The sequence below is a fragment of the Rana temporaria genome, chromosome 4, assembly GCF_905171775.1.
Source record: "Rana temporaria chromosome 4, aRanTem1.1, whole genome shotgun sequence".
Classification (NCBI taxonomy): domain Eukaryota; kingdom Metazoa; phylum Chordata; class Amphibia; order Anura; family Ranidae; genus Rana; species Rana temporaria.
The window spans coordinates 204338212-204359966 of NC_053492.1; the positions used below are offsets into that span (position 1 = coordinate 204338212).

Consider the following 21755-nt stretch of genomic DNA (forward strand, 5'->3'; position numbering starts at 1 on the left):
ATGCTGTAAACACATTAAGAAAGCACTCTATTTGTCAGAAACCCAGTGTGCCCCTAACTTCCTGCTTGAGCCGAAGGCCCCTTGCACACTGGGACGTTTTTCATGCGGTACAGCGCTAAAAATAGCGCTGCTATACCGCATGAAAAATCATGCCCTGCAGTGTTCAATGTGAAAGCCTGAAGGCTTTCACATTGAAGCGGTGCGCTAGCAGGAGCGCACCAAAAGTCCTGCTAGACGCATCTTTACCGCGGTATAGGAGCGGTGTGGTCACCGCTCCTATACCGCGCCTTCCCATTGAAATCAATGGGAAAGCGTGGTAATACCGCGGGGCAGTATTGACCCTTTTTCGGCCGCTAGCGGGGGTTAAAACCTCACCGCTAGTGCCCGAATATCGCGGTAAATACGACGGTATAGCCGCGCTACAAATAGCGCGGCTATACCGTCACCGTGGCTCCACGCTGCAATGTGAAAGCAGCCTAAAACACAGTGAAGGAGGAAATTTACTAAAGCCGGACACACACACACACACACTACACTACTGAACTTTGTTTTATCTTATAATTACTGTGAAATTGTGTGCATCAGCGCAGTGCATGTTATTTCAGCTTGGATTTATTGAATGAGTTAACCAAAAATGTAAATATTGCAGAATATACATAAATAAGCTCCATTTCATGCTGAACTAAATTATTAATGTAGCTTAAAATAGAAAACTATCTTTAGATAGATTTTTACTCCAAAAGCATTTTACATTATATATATATATATATATATATATAAAAAAAAAAAAAAAACACACACACACGTAGAAACCTCTTAGATATGGGACACATAGAACAGTGGTGAAGTAAATTCTTCCCATAGTCAGAGTTCAATGGAGATTACCTGCGTGTAACAAAGGAGATCCAAGTGATTGTACTATAAATACACATGTATCTGGAAGGTCCAGTTTGATGAGTCAGTGTTGTGATACAACCTACACCATGAAGACAAGTGATGCTACAAGCACATGAAACTGACTTCAAAGCAGTCAGAATATTTTCAAATCACTAAATATCCCTTTGAGTAAACTCGAATTTAAAAAAGGACAAGTACAGCCAAAGCTTTTTTGTCTGTACTTCTCCTGTGGATCACAGGACTGCAGTCCATTCTACACTCCTTTGACCCATTTTTAGCAGACAGTGCGCTGACGCCCGCTGTCAGCTGATGTCACAGAGCACATCCAGGCTCAGAAAAGATCATGAGCATATGGTAGGGATCCGTCCACAAGCCAGGGCTGGCACCTGGCTCAGCAAGCCGCTGAGAGCCTGAGCTGGCCACTCCCTCCACTCCAGTGAGCACTGGAGTGGAGCACCAGAGTCACCAGCTCTCTGCTCAGGAAGCCTGGAGTCATCTTATCGCTGGGAAATTTTGTTTTATAAAGCACAGGATGCACCCGTCCAATCCCAGAATTGGACAGGTGATCTGTCTATCAAAGTGCCCGGGCAAGGGGGGAGAGTCTATACATGACGAGGCGCGGCGGGGAACACACAGCTATTCAAATGAAAGCGGTTATGTTCCCCCAGCGCAAATCAACTAGATAGCGGCGGGGGGGACGGACGGACTTGGCTTTCTCTTTGGGGAAACAAGGCTGCATCTAAAAAAAATATCGGTAATCGGTATCGGCAAGTACATGAAAAAAGTATCGGTACTTGTACTCGGTCCTAAAAAAGTGGTATCGGGACAACCCTAGCGCAAACCAATCAAACGCTTATTGCGTTTTTTTTTTTTTTTTTACGAAAAATATGTAGAAGAATACGTATCGGCCTAAACTGAGTGTATGTATGTATGTATGTATGTATGTATGTATGTATGTATGTATGTATGTATGTATATATATATGTATATATATATATATATATATATATATATATATATATATATATATATATATTTTTTTTTTGGGGGGATATTTATTATAGCAAAAAAATATAATTTTTTTTCAAAATTGTCGCTTTATTTTTGTTTATAGCGCAAAAACTGAAAACCGCAGAGGTGATCAAATACCACCAAAATAAAGCTCTATTTGTGGGGGGGGGGGGGGGGGGGGGAAGGACGCCAATTTTGTTTGGGAGCCACGTCGCACGACCGCGCAATTGTCAGTTAAAGCGACGCAGTGCTGAATCGCAAAAAGTGCTCTGGTCTTTGACCAGCAATATGGTCCGGGGGCTAAGTCGTTAATCTGACAAAAACAAATCCACCAAAAGTGAGTGACCCCTCCAATTACTAGGCCAGTGAGAGACATCATAAGATGTATAAACAACTCTGAAGTTATAGGTACCACTCACATCAGATGCATCTTCTTCATTTAGACCCCTTTCACACTGAAGCGTTTTTACAGCATTTTAGCGTTAAAAATTTCGCTATTAAAACGCTCTCCATGCATCTCAATGGACCCTTTCACACCGAGTCCTGCAAGCAGCATCTTTGGAGGAGCTTTTGGGCACTGAAAAAAAAATAAACGCTCCAAAAACACCCCTCTCCATTGAAATGAATTGAAAGCGCTGTAAAAACACCTTGCCCTTTCACAATGAGGCACTGCAAAAAAAGCCCTAAAATGTTAGGGTCTTCGCAGTGCTTTACCAGCGTTTTTCGGGCGCTGCCAGTGTGAAAGGGCTCTTAAAAGAACTCAGGCTTTCACATTGGGATTGCAGATGAGGCTTCTTTCAGGCGCTTTACAGGCTTTTTTTTATGCCAAAGTGCCTGAATAACGCCCAAAAAAACGCCCCAGTGTGAAAGGGGCCTAAAACTGTCTGTTTTATTCTCTGACAGCCAGTCCCCAAGCCTCCAACTCCTAACACAAGAAAAACTACTTACTTAAAGAAATGTGGCAAGACAGCAATGTTTAACACAAACACAGCTGACTTCCTGTCAAAAAATAAATAAAAAATTGCCATCATTATATAATAAATATATATTTATATAGTATTATCACCAAAGCAATAGGCAAGTTGAACACATTTAAGTTTTCTTGTGTTCAATTTTTTTTTTTTTTTTCAAAAGAATTGTGAATGTGGGTATGGGTTTTCCTTGAATTCAAATCAGACTTGATATGAAATATTTAACCAGTTGGTAACCGCCCTATAGCCAAAATACGGCTACAGAGCGGTTCCTGTACTCTAGGAGGGCGTCAATGTACGTCCTCCCAGAGACTGCGTTGTGCGCGCCCGAGCGGGCGCGCACACGCGATCGCCGGTGCTCGCCGGGTCTACGGGACCCGCAGCAACAGCACTCGCGGTAAGGAGCCAATGGAAGCGGCTCCTTACCACGTGATCGCGCCGTCCAATGACGGCGCGATCACTTGTAAACAAACCGGCGTCATGTAATGACGCCGGTTCCTCCCTCTCCTCTCTGTACCGTTCGGTACAGTGTGAGAGGAGAGGGAGGGGGGGGGGGATCGGGCGGCAGCAGCAGCCGCCGCACTGTGGGCTGGATCTGTGACAATTGCAGTCACAGATCCAGCCATCCCTGCGCAATACTCTGCAAAATAAAAATAATGATGAGTGCAATACTCTGCAATACCCCACCCCATACTCTGCAATACCCCACCCCATACTCTGCAATACCCCACCCCATACTCTGCAATACCCCACCCCATACTCTGCAATACCCCACCCTGGGGGGGGGTGGGTATTGCAGAGTATGGGGTGGGGTATTGCAGAGTATGGGGTGGGGTATTGCAGAGTATGGGGTGGGGTATTGCAGAGTATTGCACTCATCATTTTTTTTATTTTACTCTGCAATACCCACCCCCCCATACTCTGCAATACCCACCCACCCATACTCTGCAATACCCACCCACCCATACTCTGCAATACCCACCCACCCATACTCTGCAATACCCACCCACCCATACTCTGCAATACCCCCCCCCCATACTCTGCAATACCCCCCCCCCCATACTCTGCAATACCCCCCCCCCCCATACTCTGCAATACCCCCCCCCCCATACTCTGCAATACCCCCCCCCCATACTCTGCAATACCCCCCCCCCATACTCTGCAATACCCCCCCCCCATACTCTGCAATACCCCCCCCCCATACTCTGCAATACCCCCCCCCCCATACTCTGCAATACCCCCCCCCCATACTCTGCAATACCCCCCCCCCATACTCTGCAATACCCCCCCCCATACTCTGCAATACCCCCCCCCATACTCCGCAATACCCTCAATACTCCAATACCTTGCAATACGTCGCCTATGGGGATTTTTAAGTAGCAACGTTTGGCGCAATTTCACGAGCGTGTGCAATTTTGAAGGGTGACATGTTGGGTATCTATTTACTCGGCGTAACTTCATCTTTCATATTATGCAAAAACATTGGGCTAACTTTACTGTTTTTTTTTTTTTTTTAAGCACAAAACTGTTTTTTTTTTAAAAACACGCGTTCAAAAAATTGCTGCGAAAATACCGTGCAAGATAAAAAGTTGCAACAACCGCCATTGTATTCTCTAGGGTCTTTGAAAAAAAAGCATATATAATGTTTTGGGTTTCTATGTAATTTTTTTAGCAAATAAATGATGATTTTTACATGTAGGAGAGAAATGTCAGAATTGGCCTGGGTGCTCCAGAACGCCTGATGGTGCTCCCTGCATGTTGGGCCTCTCTATGTGGCCACGCTGTGTAAAAGTCGCACACATGTGGTATCGCTATACTCGGGAGGAATAGCAGAATGTAATTTGGGGTGTAATTTGTAGTATGCATATGCTGTGTGTGAGAAATAACCTGCTAATATGACAGAAACTAGATTTTTTTTTTTTTTTTTACAGAATTTTCAGTCTTTTTTCTTTTATAGCGCAAAAAATAAAAACCGCAGAGGTGATCAAATACCACCAAAAGAAAGCTCTATTTGTGGGAAAAAAAGGACAAAAATTTCAGATGGGTACAATGTTGTATGACTGAGTAATTGTCATTCAAATTGTGAGAGCACCGAAAGCTGAAAATTGGTCTGGTGATTAAGGGGGTTTTCGTGCCCAGTGGTCAAGTGGTTAACATAATATATTTATTTTTGAACATGTACAAGCATGTAAACAAGTGCCATATCATTTGGCTACAGAAAGGTGTCAAACCATGTAACTATAGACATTGCATTTCCCTTATTTACGCCACAGATCACACTTCACCCAAGAATGAGAAATAGATTTTAAAACAGTTCGGAACAACCAACATCTAGACTAAAAAATGCATGACTGACAGGAAACATGACAAACAGAAAACAAGCTAGGCATTAACTGCAGGTAGTCTATCTGGTTCTACATGCTGTCATATCATTTCAATTTTTGGATAGAATGGGGGAGGGGGGGGTGGAAGCCCATCAGGTGTTACTTCTATCTGGGACTCTAATATAGAGATTTCCCTTTGCTTCTTGCCCTGGGACAACCTTTTATAAGACAGGTCATGAGGAAAACCTGCCCAAAAAAAAAAAAGACAGGAGTTTTAGCATTCCACTACCTGCCTTAAACAAAATAGATGTATACACATGTGTCTGTGTTGCTGAGAGAGATTTCCACTCCCTTTCTGTCCTGGGGACAACCTTTTCACCAGAAAGGAAGTGAAGGAATCTCCCCAGAGCTCCAAGAGCAATAAAACCTGACCAGTTCTAATCCCTCCCCACTTTACATAAAAAACAAAAAAAACAAAAGTTTGGGTATACATACTTTCAAAATTCAGGACCTACAGGTGATACTCAGAAAATTTAGAATATCGTGCAAAATTTCATTTATTTCACAAATGCAACTTAAAAGGTGAAACTAATATATGAGATGGACTCATTACACGCAAAGCAAGATAGTTCAAGCCGTGATTTGTCATTATTGTGATGATTATGGCTTACAGCTCATGAAAACCCCAAATCCACAATCTCAGAAAATTAGAGTAATAGTGAAAAGGTGCAATATTCTAGGCTCAAAGTGTCCCACTCTAATCGGCTAATTAAGCCATACACCTGCAAAGGGTTCTGGTCTCTCAGTCTGATTCAGTAGGAATCACCATCATGGGAAAGACTGCTGACCTGACAGTTGTGTAGAAAACCATTGACACCCTCCATAAGGATGGAAAGCCTCAAAAAGGTAATTGCAAAAGAAGTTGGATGTTCCCAAAGTGCTTGATAGAAAGTTATGTGGAAGGGAAAATTGTGGAAGAAAAAGGTGCACAAGCAGCGGGGATGACCACAGCCTGGAGAGGATCATCAGGAAAAGACCATTCAAAAGTGTTGGGGACATTCACAAGGAGTGGACTGAGGCTGGAGTCAGTGCATCAAGATCTACCACACACAGACGGATCCTGGACAAAATGTCGTATTCCTCTTGTCAAGCCATCCTGAACAACAAACAAAGTCAGAAGCGTCTTACCTGGGCTAAAGAAACAACAGACCTGGTCTGTTGCTCAGTCGTCCTAAAATCCTCTTTTCTGATAAGAGCAAATGTTGCATCTCATTTGGAAGCCAAGGACCCAGAGTATGGAGGAAGAATGGAGAGGCACACACTGCAAGATGCTTGAAGTCCCGTGTAAAGTTTCCACAGTCCGTGTTGATTTGGGGAGCCATGTCAACTGCTGGTGTTGGTCCACTGTGCTTCATTATGTCCGGGGTCAACGCAGCCGCAGCCGTCTAACCAGGAGATTTTGGAGCACCTCATTCTTCCTTCTGCAGACGAGCTCTATGGGGATTCTGACTTCATTTTCAAGCAGGACTTGGCACCTGCCCACACTGCAAAAAGCACCAAAACCTGGTTCAATGACCGTGGGATTACTGTGCTTGATTAGCCAGCAAACTCGCCTGACCTGAACCCCATAGAGAATCTATGGGGCATTGCCAAGAGAAAGATGAGAGACATGAGACCGAACAATGCAGAAGAGCTGAAGGCACTTATTGAAGCATCCTGGTCTTCCATAACACCTCAGCAGTGCCAAAGGCTGATAGCTTCCATGCCACGCCGCATTGAGGCATTAATTGCTGCAAAAGGGGCACAAACCAAGTACTGCGTACATATGCATGCTTATACTTTACAGAGGTCCGATATTGTTCTATGTACATTCCTTGTTTTATTGATTGCATGTAATATTCTAATTTTCAGAGATTGTTGATTTGGGGTTTTCATGAGCTGCAAGCCATAATCATCACAATTATGACAAATCACGGCTTGAACTATATTGCTTTGCATGTAATGAGTCCATCTCATATTAGTTTCACCTTTTAAGTTGCATTAGTGAAATAAATGAACTTTTGCACAATATTCTAATTTTCAGGTATCACCTGTATATACTTCATTGGATGCCCAGAAAGTAGACAGACAGACAGAGACAGACAGACAGACACAGACAGACAGAGACAGACAGACAGAGACAGACAGACAGAGACAGACAGACAGACAGACAGACACAGACAGACAGAGACAGACAGACAGAGACAGACAGACAGAGACAGACAGGACAGACAGACAGACAGACAATCTACTGCTCACACGAGGGCTTCAAACCACATGGTGTGAACAGGCCCTTAATGTATTGAAATTAAGTACCGTAATATTTCCAACTGAAATGAATGAAAGCTTAAAGGGTCACTAAAAGGAAAACATTTTTTTTGCTGAAATGACTGTTTATTGGGTATAGAGACATAAAAGTTAACTGATTCCTTTTAAAAATGATTAAAAATTGAATTTAATCTATCATATAATGTGCCTCTAGTTTCACTTTCGGTTTTAAAGGTACATACATGAAGTTCCGGGTGAGAGGTGAGTCGGGAAGACTCACAGAACAAAAACAAACAAATCCAGGGCAGTGTTTTGTTTTTAAAATGAATCTGATTGGTTCTGAGGAGTTTTAGACACACAGTAATGACAGCTTAGACCACCGTGAGAAAGCTCCCAGTACCATGGTTATAAGGAAACAGGCAACCAGGAAGTGTGGAGATCACAGCAGAATTACAGCAACTTCAAAGCAAAAACGAACAATAAGGACATGAAACCAGTACTACAGTAAGGTAAAGGAATTTTATTTAGCTAAAAAAAAAAAAATTCCTTTAGTGACTCTTTAAGACAGAGTTACACAACAAGTTATTTTTAAAGTCCACAGAAATGTGTAGCATGTGTAACTGTAGTCTAGGGTTTCGTTGCTCTTGTAAACACTAGTGCACTTTTCAAGATACTTGCAAGGCTTGCTGAAACTACAGTTTTCCGGAATATCTTGTTTAGCGTTAAGGTCAATGAAAATCTCTACATCAACACTACATCTTTGTTATGGACAAACATATGGGCCCTTCACCCTCAATTCTGTTTTTGCACAGAATATTTTAATAAAAATAACTGAATTCGATTACTTCTACCAGTACCATATGAGGGCTCATGTACACCATATAAAAGGCTATAAAGTTTTTTTTTTTTTTTTAAAAAAGCACACTCCTCGCTATGGCAGTTCATATCAATATTCTAGCTGTTAGAACTACAAAACAGAGTAAATTAAATATTAATTGTAAAGTTTTTTTTCTGTAATATAAAGGAGTAAACAAATTATTCCATTCAAAGCTTGCAACTACGTGAAGGTATTAACCAGGGTAAAAGCTGAGCTATACTCGAGCTCTGCTCATTTCATCTGTTCAGTCATTACACATACAATCAGGTATTTAAGTTATGATAAATGTCATTGAACGGGCAGTAATGCAATAGGATAATGGTATAGCTGTGCATTTTGTACAGCAAGTTATAATAATGTATCTGTAAAACATTTAATGTGCAATATAGGCTGTACCTATATTACCCAAGGGGACAGTTTCTGAAACTTTTTAGAGCACAGGTGTCAAAACACAAGGCCCGCGGTGCACTTCAATGAATAAAAAATAAATAAAAATACGTAACAGTAAAGTTAGCCCAATTTTTTTTTGTTGTTTTAATGTGAAGATGATGTGATCCATCTTCCAAGCAAAAACAAATCATGATTCTCATTTTAGCCAGAAACGTGCAGCTCTAGTTTGTAGGAGCTATAACTTTCACGCACACCATTCAATAGACACCTATTGTTTTTTTAAACATGCAGCAGTATACATTTTGGGCAAAACTTATGAAGACATTTGAGAATATATATATTATATATATATATATTAGGGGTGCAACGGATCAAAAAACTCACGGATCGGATCGATCCTCGGATCAGGAGTCACGGATCGGATCATTTTCGGATCAGCAAAAAAAAAAAAAAAAAAAAATATATATATATATTTTTTTTTTGGACCAATGAAAAAAACGGAACCTTTTTTTTTTTTTGCTGATCCGAAAAAAGAGCACAATAGCAATTCACAGGGGTGGATTAAAGAGGAAGCAGGTGAGGCTGTTTGGGACTTAAAGCGGGGGTTCGCCCTGTAAAAAAAAAAAAAAAAGTTTTTTTTTATTAGACAATTAAATTCGGCATCGTAGCGCGAGCTACGGTATGCCGGTCTTACATTTTTTATGCCCGTACTCACTGCGGTATCGTTGATTGAAGAATCCGGGGAATGGGCGTTCCTCTGGTGAGAGAAGGTGATTGACGGCCGGCCCTGGCACGTCACGCTTCTCCGGAAATAGCCGAAATAGGCTTGGCTATTCACGGCGCCTGCGCATAGCCTGTGCGCAGGCGCTGTGAATAGCCGAGACCTACTCCGGCTGTCTTCGGGGAGCGTGACGTGCCAGAGCCGGCCGTCAATCATCCTCCCTCTCCATAGGCACGCCCATTCCCCGCGGGAGTCGGATTCTTCAATCAACAATAGCACAGTGAGTACGGGGTTTAAAAATTTAAGACCGGCATACCGTAGCTCGCGCTACGATGCCGAAAGTAATGGAATAATGGGGTGAAGGAGGGTGAACTACCGCTTTAAAGTACAATCTTGATGTTTTTACAGCAAAAAAAAAAATATATATATATATATATATATTTTTTTTTTTTTTTGCTGTAAAAACATCAAGATTGTACTTTAAGTCCCAAACAGCCTCACCTGCTTCCTCTTTAATCCACCCCTGTGAATTGCTATTGTGCTCTTTTTTCCCCCTTTCCCCCCCCCTCCTCTCACACCAGTGCTTCACTGCTAACATTCCCATTCAGCTTGCTAGAGCCCAGTGCACAGCGTGACACGCCTCCCCGGGGAGGCGTGTCACGCTGGGCTCTGGCAAGCAGACTGGCCGCCGCTCCGGAGCTAGGCCGAAGCCGGGGACTTTCCTAGGCCTAGGCTCCGGAGCGCTCCACGGATCGCGGGGTGTGCCGATCCGAACGGGGTGGCCCGTTCGGATCACGGATCGGTGACGATCCGTTACACCCCTAATATATATTATATATATATATATATATATATATATATATATATATATATATATATATATAAAAAACCTGCTAGAAAATTACTTTGAATAAGGGTGGATAAAAATCAATGAAAAGAAAAAAAGAAAAAAAAAAAAAAGGAGGAAGATTTAAATCAGATTTATTTTAATAAAATGCTTTTGGAGTAAAAATATATCTGATATTTTTCTATTTAAGAAACATTAATAATTTTGTTTATTCAGCATGAAATGGAGCTTGGTTATATACAGTAGCATGAGGCTTTATATTCTGCAATATTTACATTTTTGGTAAACTCATTCAATGAACCCAAGCTCTGCAAGCTGAGAAAACATGCACTGCATTTATGTATTCACACAATTTCACAGTAACCACGAGATAAAACAAAGTTCAGGAATATTCCTTTATCACATTGGTTATGCAAATCTATGTACATTGCAAACTGTATGATTGAATCGGTTCTGATATCGCTGCTTTACTAACCTGACAGCTTATTAAAATGGGAAACCTTCATTTTGTTTGTAAAGATTCCAACTACCAGTAAGAATAACTCCTTACATTTAAAGAGCACCTGTCATTTCAGAACCATAATGGCAGTACCTGTTAGCGAGCATCCACTCACCTGCTGCCGCCACATCCCTCACCTTGTTGTATCACTGCCGCATCACCAGCCATCCCATTAGAGTGAATGTGACTGTCAGTGAGTTAACAGCGGTTCAGAGGAGGAGCCACTGCGGGACAGAGATGACAGTTGCTCTTTATAAATGAGAGAGTGGGTAACCGCTCAAAGAGAACCAGGTAATCGGATTCCTGTGGTCCGAGCCAAGGGTGCAGGCAGTGCAATCAAAATGCAGGTTAGGATGAAGGAAAAAAGCTGGGACAGCCGCACTCCAAAAAAACTCCTCCTTTAATTAAAAATCACAAAATACATGCCACAGCAAAAAACAGCACAACAAAAGAAAAGCTGACGTTTCGCACTATGCCTTAGTGCTTCTTCATGCTCTTTAAAAATGATGATTTAAATCGAGTTGATTAAAATCAAGCCTTATTACTAGTAATTTAAATTGCAATTTAAATCGACTGGGAATTCAAAGCAGGATGGCTTTGATTTCAATCCAAACAGTGTTTTTTTAAACAGAAGCACTAGAGAATAAAATTGTGGGTGTTGCAATTTATGTCACACGGTATCTGCGCAATGGTTTTTCAATTTTTGGGGGGAAAAAAAAAAAATCATGAATTTTAATGCACAAAACTCAATTGTTTAGTAAAATATAAAATGATGTTATGCTGAGTAGATTGATACCAAACATGTTTCATGTCATGAAAAATTGCGTACCGCCCGTGGAACTATGAAATATTTGGGAAGATTTTCCCTAATTGTTCTGGTCAGTCTAGTAGTTTTGGCCGCAGTTCTACTTTAATATCATTCTCACACCAGATAAACTACAACAGTTTTATGGTTTGGTATACGTATCCTACAGCATAACAAAACCACACAAAGCTTACTTCAACGAGGAAGCAATGACATGGAATATTCTACATTTCATCACGTCTTAGTGAATTACACACTGCTAGGCGGGCAGGTGGAAGGATGTAATTGTGCTCACCACCATTTCTTCTTTCCCCTCACACATTCGTTTGCCAAAACAAAGTGCAATCAACAATGGAGCTCTGCCAGCTTATAGTTTCAGTGAGAAGCTGGCATACTAACCGGATATCGGACAACAGCTGCACATCTGGAGCTGACTGAGCTGAATCGCAAGGATTAGCAAACGCGCCAAACTATTTTGGAAAGGAAAAAGATGTGTATTTTTAATTCTGCATTTGTTGTATTAGCCGTTTGATATACTATGGAACTGCTTACACATCGCTGGTTTTATTCAACACGATTCTCACAAAAATATTATTATATATATATATATATATATATATATATATATATATATATATATATATATATATATATATATATATATATATATATATATATATATATATATATATATATATATATATATATATATATATATATATATATATATATATATTAGTGCTGTCAAACGATTAAAATTTTTAATCGCGATTAATCGCATTAATGTCATAGTTAACTCACGATTAATCGCTCTAATTTATGACGAATTTCCCCACAAATATCGCACAATTCTGCAAGTGATTATAATTTATTATCGCTGTTTTCTCGCTGATCTAAAACCATTTTTGACATAAAGGGACACTTTTGGACAATCTACAGTTTCAGGCAGAAAGAACAGTTTTTATTTTATAAAAGAACATGTAGGACACTGGGCAGACCACTAGGGACAAGGGGGGTGTGTATTTTTTACATACAGTACTGTAATCTATAAGATTACAGTATACTGTGTGTATTGTGTTTGTTTACTTTTTTAAATTTGGCGCCGTTCTCCGCTCCCGTGCGTCGTAACGTCGCAGGGAACGGAGCTCGGCGGCACACAGGCACTGTGAATCGAGCGAGGAGGACCCGCCAAGCAAGGAGGACCCGCCAAGCAAGGAGGACCCGCTCGATCACACAGCGGGGTGGCATCGCTGGATCCAGGGACAAGGTGAGTAACTTGCCTGTGAATCCAGCAAAAAGGTAAGCCGCGCCGCTGCACACTCTGCACGTCCACCCCGAGGGCTCCTGCGTTAATCGCGCGATAAAAATATTGACGGCGTTAACATGGGTTTGCGTTAACGCCGTTAATATCGCGTTTAACGCACAGCCCTAATTATATATATATATATATATATATATATATATATATATATATATATATACACACATACATATACATACATACATACACACATACACACATTACATACATACATACACACAAATACTTTTCTTTTTTATAAAACAACCACCTCCACAAAAACAGCACACGTAAGGTCAACTCAAACTCACATAACCAACTTTAGAAAGATGCACGCCGACCATGTCTGCAAAGCCTCCCTATTCTCCTTTGCTTTCCTCAAAGTGATGCTGCAGCCCATTACACCCTCCATAGACCCTGTAGGACTTGGAGCTTTTCCCCAACAAACTAAGCAACACATATACAACGCAAGTGTGGGATCTCTGAAATTCCCAGCGGATAGCCTGCTTTTTGCCAACAATCTGAGCAGCAGAAAGATAAAACTGCAATACTTCCATGAAGGTTTACTTATAGGCTGAATGGTAAAGAGTACCACTAGAAGGTGTTTCATTGCTTGTTCAGGGAGGTGTGGATACCAACACAATATTTTTAAGTGGTCTTAGTTCATACTTCCTTAAAAGGGTTTGTAAAGGGGAAAAATAAATATAAAAAAATAAACATGTTATACTTACCTCTACTGTGCAGTTCGTTTTGCACAGAATGGCCCCGATCCACGTCTTCTGGGGTCCCTCAGCGGCTGTCTCGGTCCTTCCCACAAGAACTTCACACATTTATGCGAGAGAGCTCGCATGGTGTGGAGTCCTTGCGGGCGCGCTCCTGTGATACAGCCGACGGCTATAGCCGCCAATAGTATCACTCGCCCCCGCCCTCTGGCGCACCTCGTCAATGGCTGTGATTGACAGCAGCGTGAGCCAATGGCTGCGGTGCTTCAATCGACCAATGATGAGCCAGGAAGCTGGCCAAGATCCCAACGCAGGACTTTCGAGCGGTCAGGTAAGTAAATGGGGGGGGGGGGGGGGGGGGGGCCAGTATTCTCTGAGTTTTTTTCACCTTAATGCATAGAATGCATTAAAGGTGAAAAAAACTTTTACCTTTTAGGGGTAAAAAAGTTTGCAGGGGGTTAAACTTGTATTTTATTTTTACAATACACACAACACTAAATTATGAAATGAAGGCTACAAATGCAGCAATAAGTCATAACTAATAAAAAGCAGAACTATACCATCACACTGAAGCCCAGTTCTGCATATTAGAATGAAGGAGAGTGACTTGGAGTGATCAGCCGAGCTCTGCCATCACTGACAGCTGCTATCCCAGTGTCAAACGCAAACGTGAGCTGTCACTTTGACAGCCTGGTCCTGCAGAGTACAGGACATGGCCAGGGTGACACAGAGTGAAGAGAGGCTCCTCTCCCAACTGCATCCCCCTACCACAGCACCCAGGGCAAGTGCTGCTCCTGCCTCAACGTTGTTACTAGCAGGATCACAAGATGAAATTAAGTGGAGGGGGGGGGGGGGAGGCTAAATAAAGAAAAAATGCAACCAGTGCATCTTAGGACCGATATATATTTTTTGTTCTTTAACCACTTGCTGTCGGCCGTACGACTTTCTACGGTCGCAGTGTGGATCCCAATTGCCGGGAGGCTGTCTATATACGGCCTCCAGCCACTAGGGGCGTGCGCTAGCCCGCCGCATCACTGAGATGCCGATTAGCGTGCCTGGCGGCCGCGATGTCCGCCAGGCACCCGCGATCGGCGGTTACACAGACAAGGACGTGGATCTGTGTGTGTAAACACACAGATCCACGTCCTGTCAGGGAGAGAAGAGATCTTTGTCCCTTGTACATAGGGACACAGATCGGTCACCTCCCCCAGTCAGAAACACTATGCAGGGTACATATTTAACCCCTTGCTCGCCCCCTAGTGTCAACCCCTTCCCTGCCAGTCACATTTATACAGTAATTAGCGCATATTTATAGCACTGATTGCAGTATAAATGTGAATGGTGCCAAAAATGTGTCAAAGGTGTCCAATGTGTCCGCCATAATGTCGCAGTCCCAATAAAAATGGCAGATCGCTGCCATTACTAGTAAAAAAAAAAATTATAATTCTGTCCCCTATTTTGTAGGCACTGTAACTTTTGCGCAAACCAGTCGCTTATTGCGATTTTTTTATTTTTTACCAAAAATATGAAGAATACGTATCGGCCTAGACGGAGAAAAATTTTTTTTTTTAAAAAAAATGGGCTATTTATTATAGCAACAAGTAAAACATATTGATTTTTTTTTCAAAATTGTTGCTCTTTTTTTGTTTATAGTGCAAAAAATAAAAACCACAGAGGTGATCAAATACCACCAAAAGAATGCTCTATTTGTGCGGAAAAAAGGACGTCAATTTTGTTTGTTTACCTGGGCAGGAGGGGGGTATATGTGCCCAGTAAGCAAGTGGTTAAAAAGGGAAGTTTTCCTTTAAAGAGTGTGACTTTAAGAAATCAAATTGACAGGTAAAAAGTACAGGCACATCCAAGGTAGTGTCAGAACTTGCCCCTCAACATTCCTATTTTCTCATCACAAGTATGGGTTGCCTCACTGGTCAAGAGGAATGTACATGGTTGGGAAGTGCCGACGATTTTTCTGTCAGAACACCTCAACATTCGACAAGGCAGGCGGTAATGAAATCTGTGTCAGGTAGGTGCACCTCTGGGTGCATGCAGATATTTACCTGTGAGTGACAGGTTTTCTTAAGAGCAGGGATCTCCAAACTACGGCCCTCCAGCTTTTGCGGAACTACAAGTCCCATGAGGCATTGTAAAACTCTGACATTCACAGACATGACTAGGCATGAAGGGAATTGTAGTTCCTGAACAACTGAAGCAAATATGCCCCTTTATCCTTCCTGCTTTAGAGTGGACACAGTACAAAATTCCATCAAAGGGTAGCTCCACCTTTCATATCATGTAATACCCGTTTGCCCCCCAGTAGCCAGGTAACCAAAGGGTCTACATAAGTCTGTGCAATGCACCCACAATCCATTGTTCGTAGTTGCAATGCTTTTCAGGCTCCTTCATAAAAAGATCAATACATATTTTTTTCCCTGCAATGTGGGTGCATTTTTCTATTTTATTTCTATTATTTTTGCAAAAAAGTAGACCAATTGCAAAAAAAGTAGACCAATGCCGTGCACGCACGATCGTTTCAGATGAAAAAAGTCTGATGGACTTTTTTCAAATCGAAGAAACCAATCGTGTGTGGGCCCCATCTGACTTTTTTCCCCCAAAAAATAGAACATGTTTTAAATGTTTCCGATAAAAAAAAAAAAAAAAAACACGATAGTAAATTTTGATTGTCTGTGTGGAACTCCAGAGAAAAAACAATGCATGCTCAGAATCAAGTCAACGCATGCTCGGAAGCATTGAACTTAATTTTTCTTGGCTTGTCGTCGTGTTTTATGTCACCGCCTTTTGGACAGTCTGCATTTAGTCAGATAAAAGTCAGCTTCATCGGAATTCCGACGAAAAGTTCCATTGGAAATTCCGATCGTGTGTACGCGGCGTTAGTCTTCATTCACAAGCAGAGGAACTGATAGCAGGTCAGAATCTTTTAGTGATCTAGCACTTTGAAAGTTTAAAGTTTGCCAACTATGCAAAGCTGGGGCAGTCATCAGTTTACTTTCTATCTAGTCAGTTATGACTTCACAGCACAAAGCCGACAGTAAATCTAAGATTGCAGAATGCAGTCAGCACCATCAGGGGTCAGAGAATCTCTGCTTATGTCACTGACTTCTCACAAAGGGTATCTGTTTTATTACAAATTCCCATCTACTGTGGCAATTCAACATAATCACACTAGGTCAAAATATACCTGTTTTTCTGTAAAACACTCATTGACTGCATCCAAAAGAACATCAAACCGTGTCTATAAGAAACAAAACATGACAACTGACCCCAATCAGGACGGGTATAAACTGAGCTGCTTCAGATGTTCTACACAAAGACAATGCAGAAACGTGAGGATTTTTTTTTCTTCTGAAGAATGCAATACGTTTCACTTATCAGCCTCCTTTTCTCAGTACAGAATCGAACATATTTTGAATTCTTTAACATTTGTATGCATTTACCCAGATCATGTCGAAAGGGAGTGTACTTTGTGCGCTTATGTGTTAAAACACACTTGAATGCATTGGCAGAATATAGGATAGATAGAGCGATGGATATCCCCTTACTAAGCTATTGTTTACATTGTTTCTCTCATTTTCCACTTACTAAAAGAAATCGGTAGAGATTAATTCAGCACAACACAAATAAAAGTTCTTATTAAACACTTTGATTTTATTATAGCCACAGCTTCAGTAACGCATGTGCAGCGATCCCAAACATCAGGTAAGGGAGTGAGCACACATTACATAAGGGAGAATACCCGGCTAATCATAAGTCTTAAAACTACCCTCTCACCCCTGCTAACACCTATGCAGACTAACCTGTGTAAGAATACTGTATGTACTTACCTATTTTCAGCCTGACAAGATCCAGCTCCCCTGTGTCAGTCAGTGGCAGCTACAGGGGAGAGGAGGAGGTGCCAACAACAAATTGGCCATAGGAGCCTATGGGTGACATCACAGCTCCAGGCTTTACCAGCCATTGTCAGTGCTGCTGGCTGACACAGGGGATCTTGTGACCAGACTGGAGAGAGCTGAAAATAAGTACATACATCTTTCTTACACAGGTAAGTCCGCATAGGTGTTCGGAAAGGGAGAGGGGACATTTTTAAGACTAGTTGGGTTTAGCCTTGAATTCTAGCAGATAAATACCCGAGCTCAAATGCAAGTTCAGCTTCTGATGGCTGACGTTTTGGCTTTAGTGCTCCCGCACTCCGACAATCAAAACATAGTAAGTTCAAGATGGCAACTTGTAGTCTGTAAAATCGGAATCTTTATTGGCTACAAACTGAAACACACTGTCAACAAGCTAACACGTTTCATCTGTAACCGTCTTCTTCATAGGAGAGTTTCAGTATGTAGGTTCGGATCTTACAGACTACATCAGGTTCCTGGTTTGGATTATAATCTCTGAAGGTAAGGATCAATAGAAACTTAAAAAAGGGTCGTACCATCATCCAGAATATAGATATAGAGAAATTGGTTCTGAGGTCCCCAAACCAGAGGCTCTCTGGTTTGGGGACCTCAGAACCAATTTCTCTATGTTCCTAGTTTGAATTTACAGGTAGCCAATAATTCTACTTCATTTCACAGCCATCTTGATTCCCCTCCCCAGGACTACATGTTCCATAGTTCAAAGCACCAACACACATACAAGCATGAAAAAGGGACATACATTGGTCCCTATGAGATTGCGGGTGTCGGCAAAAAGTAAAACCTTGGTTTGAGAGCATAATTTGTTCCAGAAACATGCTTGTAATCCAAAGCACTTGTATATCAAAGCATTTTTTTTACAGAGTATAAAAGAGAAGAGAGGCACCTCTAAGTGTAGCAATAAGTTGCTAAATGTTGTACCTTCATTTGATGTAACCATATTGCTACACTTAGAGGCGCTTCTCTTCTCTTTTATACTCAGTTGTGACATGACGCTACTCTTATATCAAAACATCGCTTGTAGAGCAAGGCATCGCTTGTAGAGCAAGGCATCGCTTGTAGAGCAAGGCATCGCTTGTAGAGCAAGGCATCGCTTGTAGAGCAAGGCATCGCTTGTAGAGCAAGTAAAAGTTTATAAAAAAACATTCTGCTCGTCTTACAAACGCTCTCAAACCAAGGTTTTACTGTACTTTGTAGCCGCCCTTGCTGTCCCTCTGAAAAGTGATGCACAGTTCATGACATTTCAGAGGGGGGATTAGCAAGCGATGTCACTTCCTCCCTGACCAGCACCACCGGTGAAACTGCGCATATTACACCTGATTGTGACGCAGCCCCATTCACAGGAACAAGTGACAGTTGGCAGTAGCAGTGGTCACCAAATAAGACGGGTAAGATTGTCGCGGCGGCGCGTACACAACTTCACCCAGCCGCTGTGCGCCCATTAAAGGGGGTGCTAAAATCACGACACAAGCGCCCCTGTGAATGAGCCCTAGAAGAGATTGTATAGTGTATGGGCCTAAGACTGTCCATTCTCCCTCCAGTGACAGCTGGGCGGACACCCCTGTCACCTCCCACCCCTTGTCACCTCCTTACCGGCCTGGGTGGTATCACTGAGGTCCTGGCGGACGGCACTCCGAGGAAACTCTCTCAATTTCCTGCCGCTCAGGTTCAGGGATCCGGTGACCGCCGCCTCCTCCAGAGCTCTCTCCAAGGAACGGTTCCAGGCAGCGGGGCCCGCACTGGGGGCGCTAGGCACACCGTGTCCATTAAACACCGCCGCAGAGTATCCGGGCACGGCAGAACTCTCGGCCAGTACCGCGGCCGCCATCACACCGACTCTGAACTGCGCCTGCGTTAGCACACTGACGGGAAGCCACAGACAGGGGCGGGGACGGCTTGTATGCAGCGCAGTCTGTAAGGAGAACCAGCAGCGCCCGCCTCCCCCCTCCCCTCTAGATGTGTGGCTGTGGTTACTGAAGATTGGGGGAAACTATTACTCATTGGTGACAGCGAGGAGAGCACAGGCCGCAGCACTAACACACCACAGCCTTCCTAAGGCCCGGATGTGCGACTGAGCATGCGTAGTATAAGCGGTGATGTCAGTAGGGAGGTCTGCCCACATTGCTGTCATGACATTAGAGACATCTGCGACCGGAAGTGACGCCGTTAGAGTTTTATGTAGTCGGAGTGATAATGGGGAAGTCGGAGAAGCTGCGCCCCCGGGCGGCCGGTGTTCTGTCAAATTATCCAACCCGTCAAATTCTTTAACCTGACAAAAACTCAAATTTAAAGCGGAGTTTCACCCATAGAATAAACTTTACAGAAATCAACAGTAATATCCATCAGCAACATCATTTGGAAAAAAAAAAAATGTTTTTTTTTTTTTTACTCACTCGTTCAGGGCTGTTGCTATATGGGGTCCCTTGTATTTTGCCACTTCCTCTCCGCCGCACGTGATGTAATTTCCCTTGGCGCCTGTGCTTACTAGTGCTCCTGGAAGATGTGTGTCATTGCGTTCTTTCTAAACCTGAAATGACGCGAGCAAAGGTTGGTTGCCATCACAACGGGCGGGAGCTTTCAACGACGCCACCCGTTGTGATGGCAACCTAATAAGTTTCCTGCGCTGCGAGGTGTGCGCAGGAAAAATGCCATAAAGCTATCCCCTATTTTGTAGACGCTATAACTTTTGTGCAAACCAATCAATAAATGCTTATTGCGATTTTTTGTTACCAAAAATATGTAGAAGAACACATATTGTCCTAAACTGAGTGTAGCGCCTGGTTACTTCAAAGTACCCGTGCTATTTAAATTTAGAGGGAGATCAGAGTGTAGTTAAACTCTGATCTGGTTAATGTGTTCAAACTTGGGTCTCTGTCTCAGCTTGGCTGTGCTGTGGGCTCATTCTGTTGTACTGGGGTGTTCTTCCCACCCCAGGGCAGTAGGTGGCAGCAGTGGAGTCAAGGCTTGGGTGCTCTTCCCCAGCAGCCAATCAGGAGGGTTGGGCCTCCCTGTGCATGCTGGGGGAGGGTATTTATGGGGCAGACGCCATTCGTTCTGGGTCTTCTTCTTCAAGTGCGGCATCCACCTTTAGGGTGTCTGCATCACACGCCCCGGCGTTATGGCCTACCGGGCTGGGGCGTGTGTTCCACGTGGAGTTCCTGGTTCCCGAGACCAAGTTGGTCTGGAACAATTGAGCTGTGGCAGTGAGCCCAGTGGTCGACTGGGTTCCCAATCCTGAAGATCCCAAGCGCTATAGCTGTTCGGTGGGGAGTCCATCTGAGGAGAGCCAATGGGAGGCTGGCGATCCAATAGGGTGGGCAACACTAAATGGCGGTCCCCGTCCGGCCCGAGCTGCTGCTCTTTCCGGACCGCGGCGATCGCGCCATTTAGTCTCCGCTTTTGTCCCCAGCCGCCTCCGCTATTATTAGCAGAGTAGAGGAGCCGACGGCGGGAGGCGGGACAATTCTGGACTGTGGGTGGGACCAGAGAGGTAGCTGCCTGTCATGTTAGATGGGAGGTGGTCCTAGCAGCCAATCAGCAGTTCGCTGAAAAGTCAACCCTACAGCTCCCGCGCCTTCAGTTCAGGTCCCGCCTCTTGTTCTCCGCTCTGTGAAAGGTAGGAGTGGAGAGGGAAGGGGGGGAAAATGTATCAAAATGTTAAGGATGGGGAGCGGGGGCAGTGCTGTGTGTTTGGAGGGGGGGTCATATAAAGGGGGCATCATGTAAAGGGGGCAGTACTGTCTGGGGGGGATATGTGATGGGGCAATACTGTGTGTGGGGGGGGAATATGTGATAGGGTAATACTGTGTGGGGGGATATGTGATGGGGCAATACTGTGTGGGGGGTATCTGTGACGGGGGTCATGTAAAGGGGCAATACTGTGTGGGAGGATATGTAATGGGGCAATACTGTGTGGGGGGATATGTGAAGGGGGGCAATACTGTGTGGGGTGATATGTGAAGGGGGCAATACTCTGTGGGTGATATGTGAAGTGGGGTAATACTGTGAAGGGGGGCAATACTGTGTGGGGGGATATGTGAAGTGGGGTAAAACTGTGTGGGGGGGATATGTGAAGGGGGTTAATACTGTGTGGGGGATATGTAAAGTGGGGTAATACTGTGTGGGGGGATATGTAAAGTGGGGTAATACTGTGTGGGGGAT

At 43.2% G+C, this 21755-nt stretch overlaps 1 protein-coding gene across 10 annotated transcripts in view; it reads right to left on the reverse strand.

The window, feature by feature from the left end:
* The window catches only part of LRCH3 (leucine rich repeats and calponin homology domain containing 3), a 123314-nt gene extending 103609 nt beyond the window's left edge, over positions 1 to 19705 (reverse strand). For 3 of the 10 annotated variants that reach the window (XM_040349732.1, XM_040349727.1, XM_040349728.1), the window contains exon 1: positions 19188 to 19703. In XM_040349732.1, coding sequence (XP_040205666.1) covers positions 19188 to 19422 — 235 coding nt within the window. In that variant the 5' untranslated portion in view covers positions 19423 to 19703. Of the gene's footprint in view, positions 1 to 19187 lie in introns of all 10 variants that reach the window. The other 7 variants (XM_040349730.1, XM_040349725.1, XM_040349734.1 and 4 more) reach the window with 5 other exon arrangements.
* Between the last annotated feature and the right edge of the window lie 2050 nt (positions 19706 to 21755).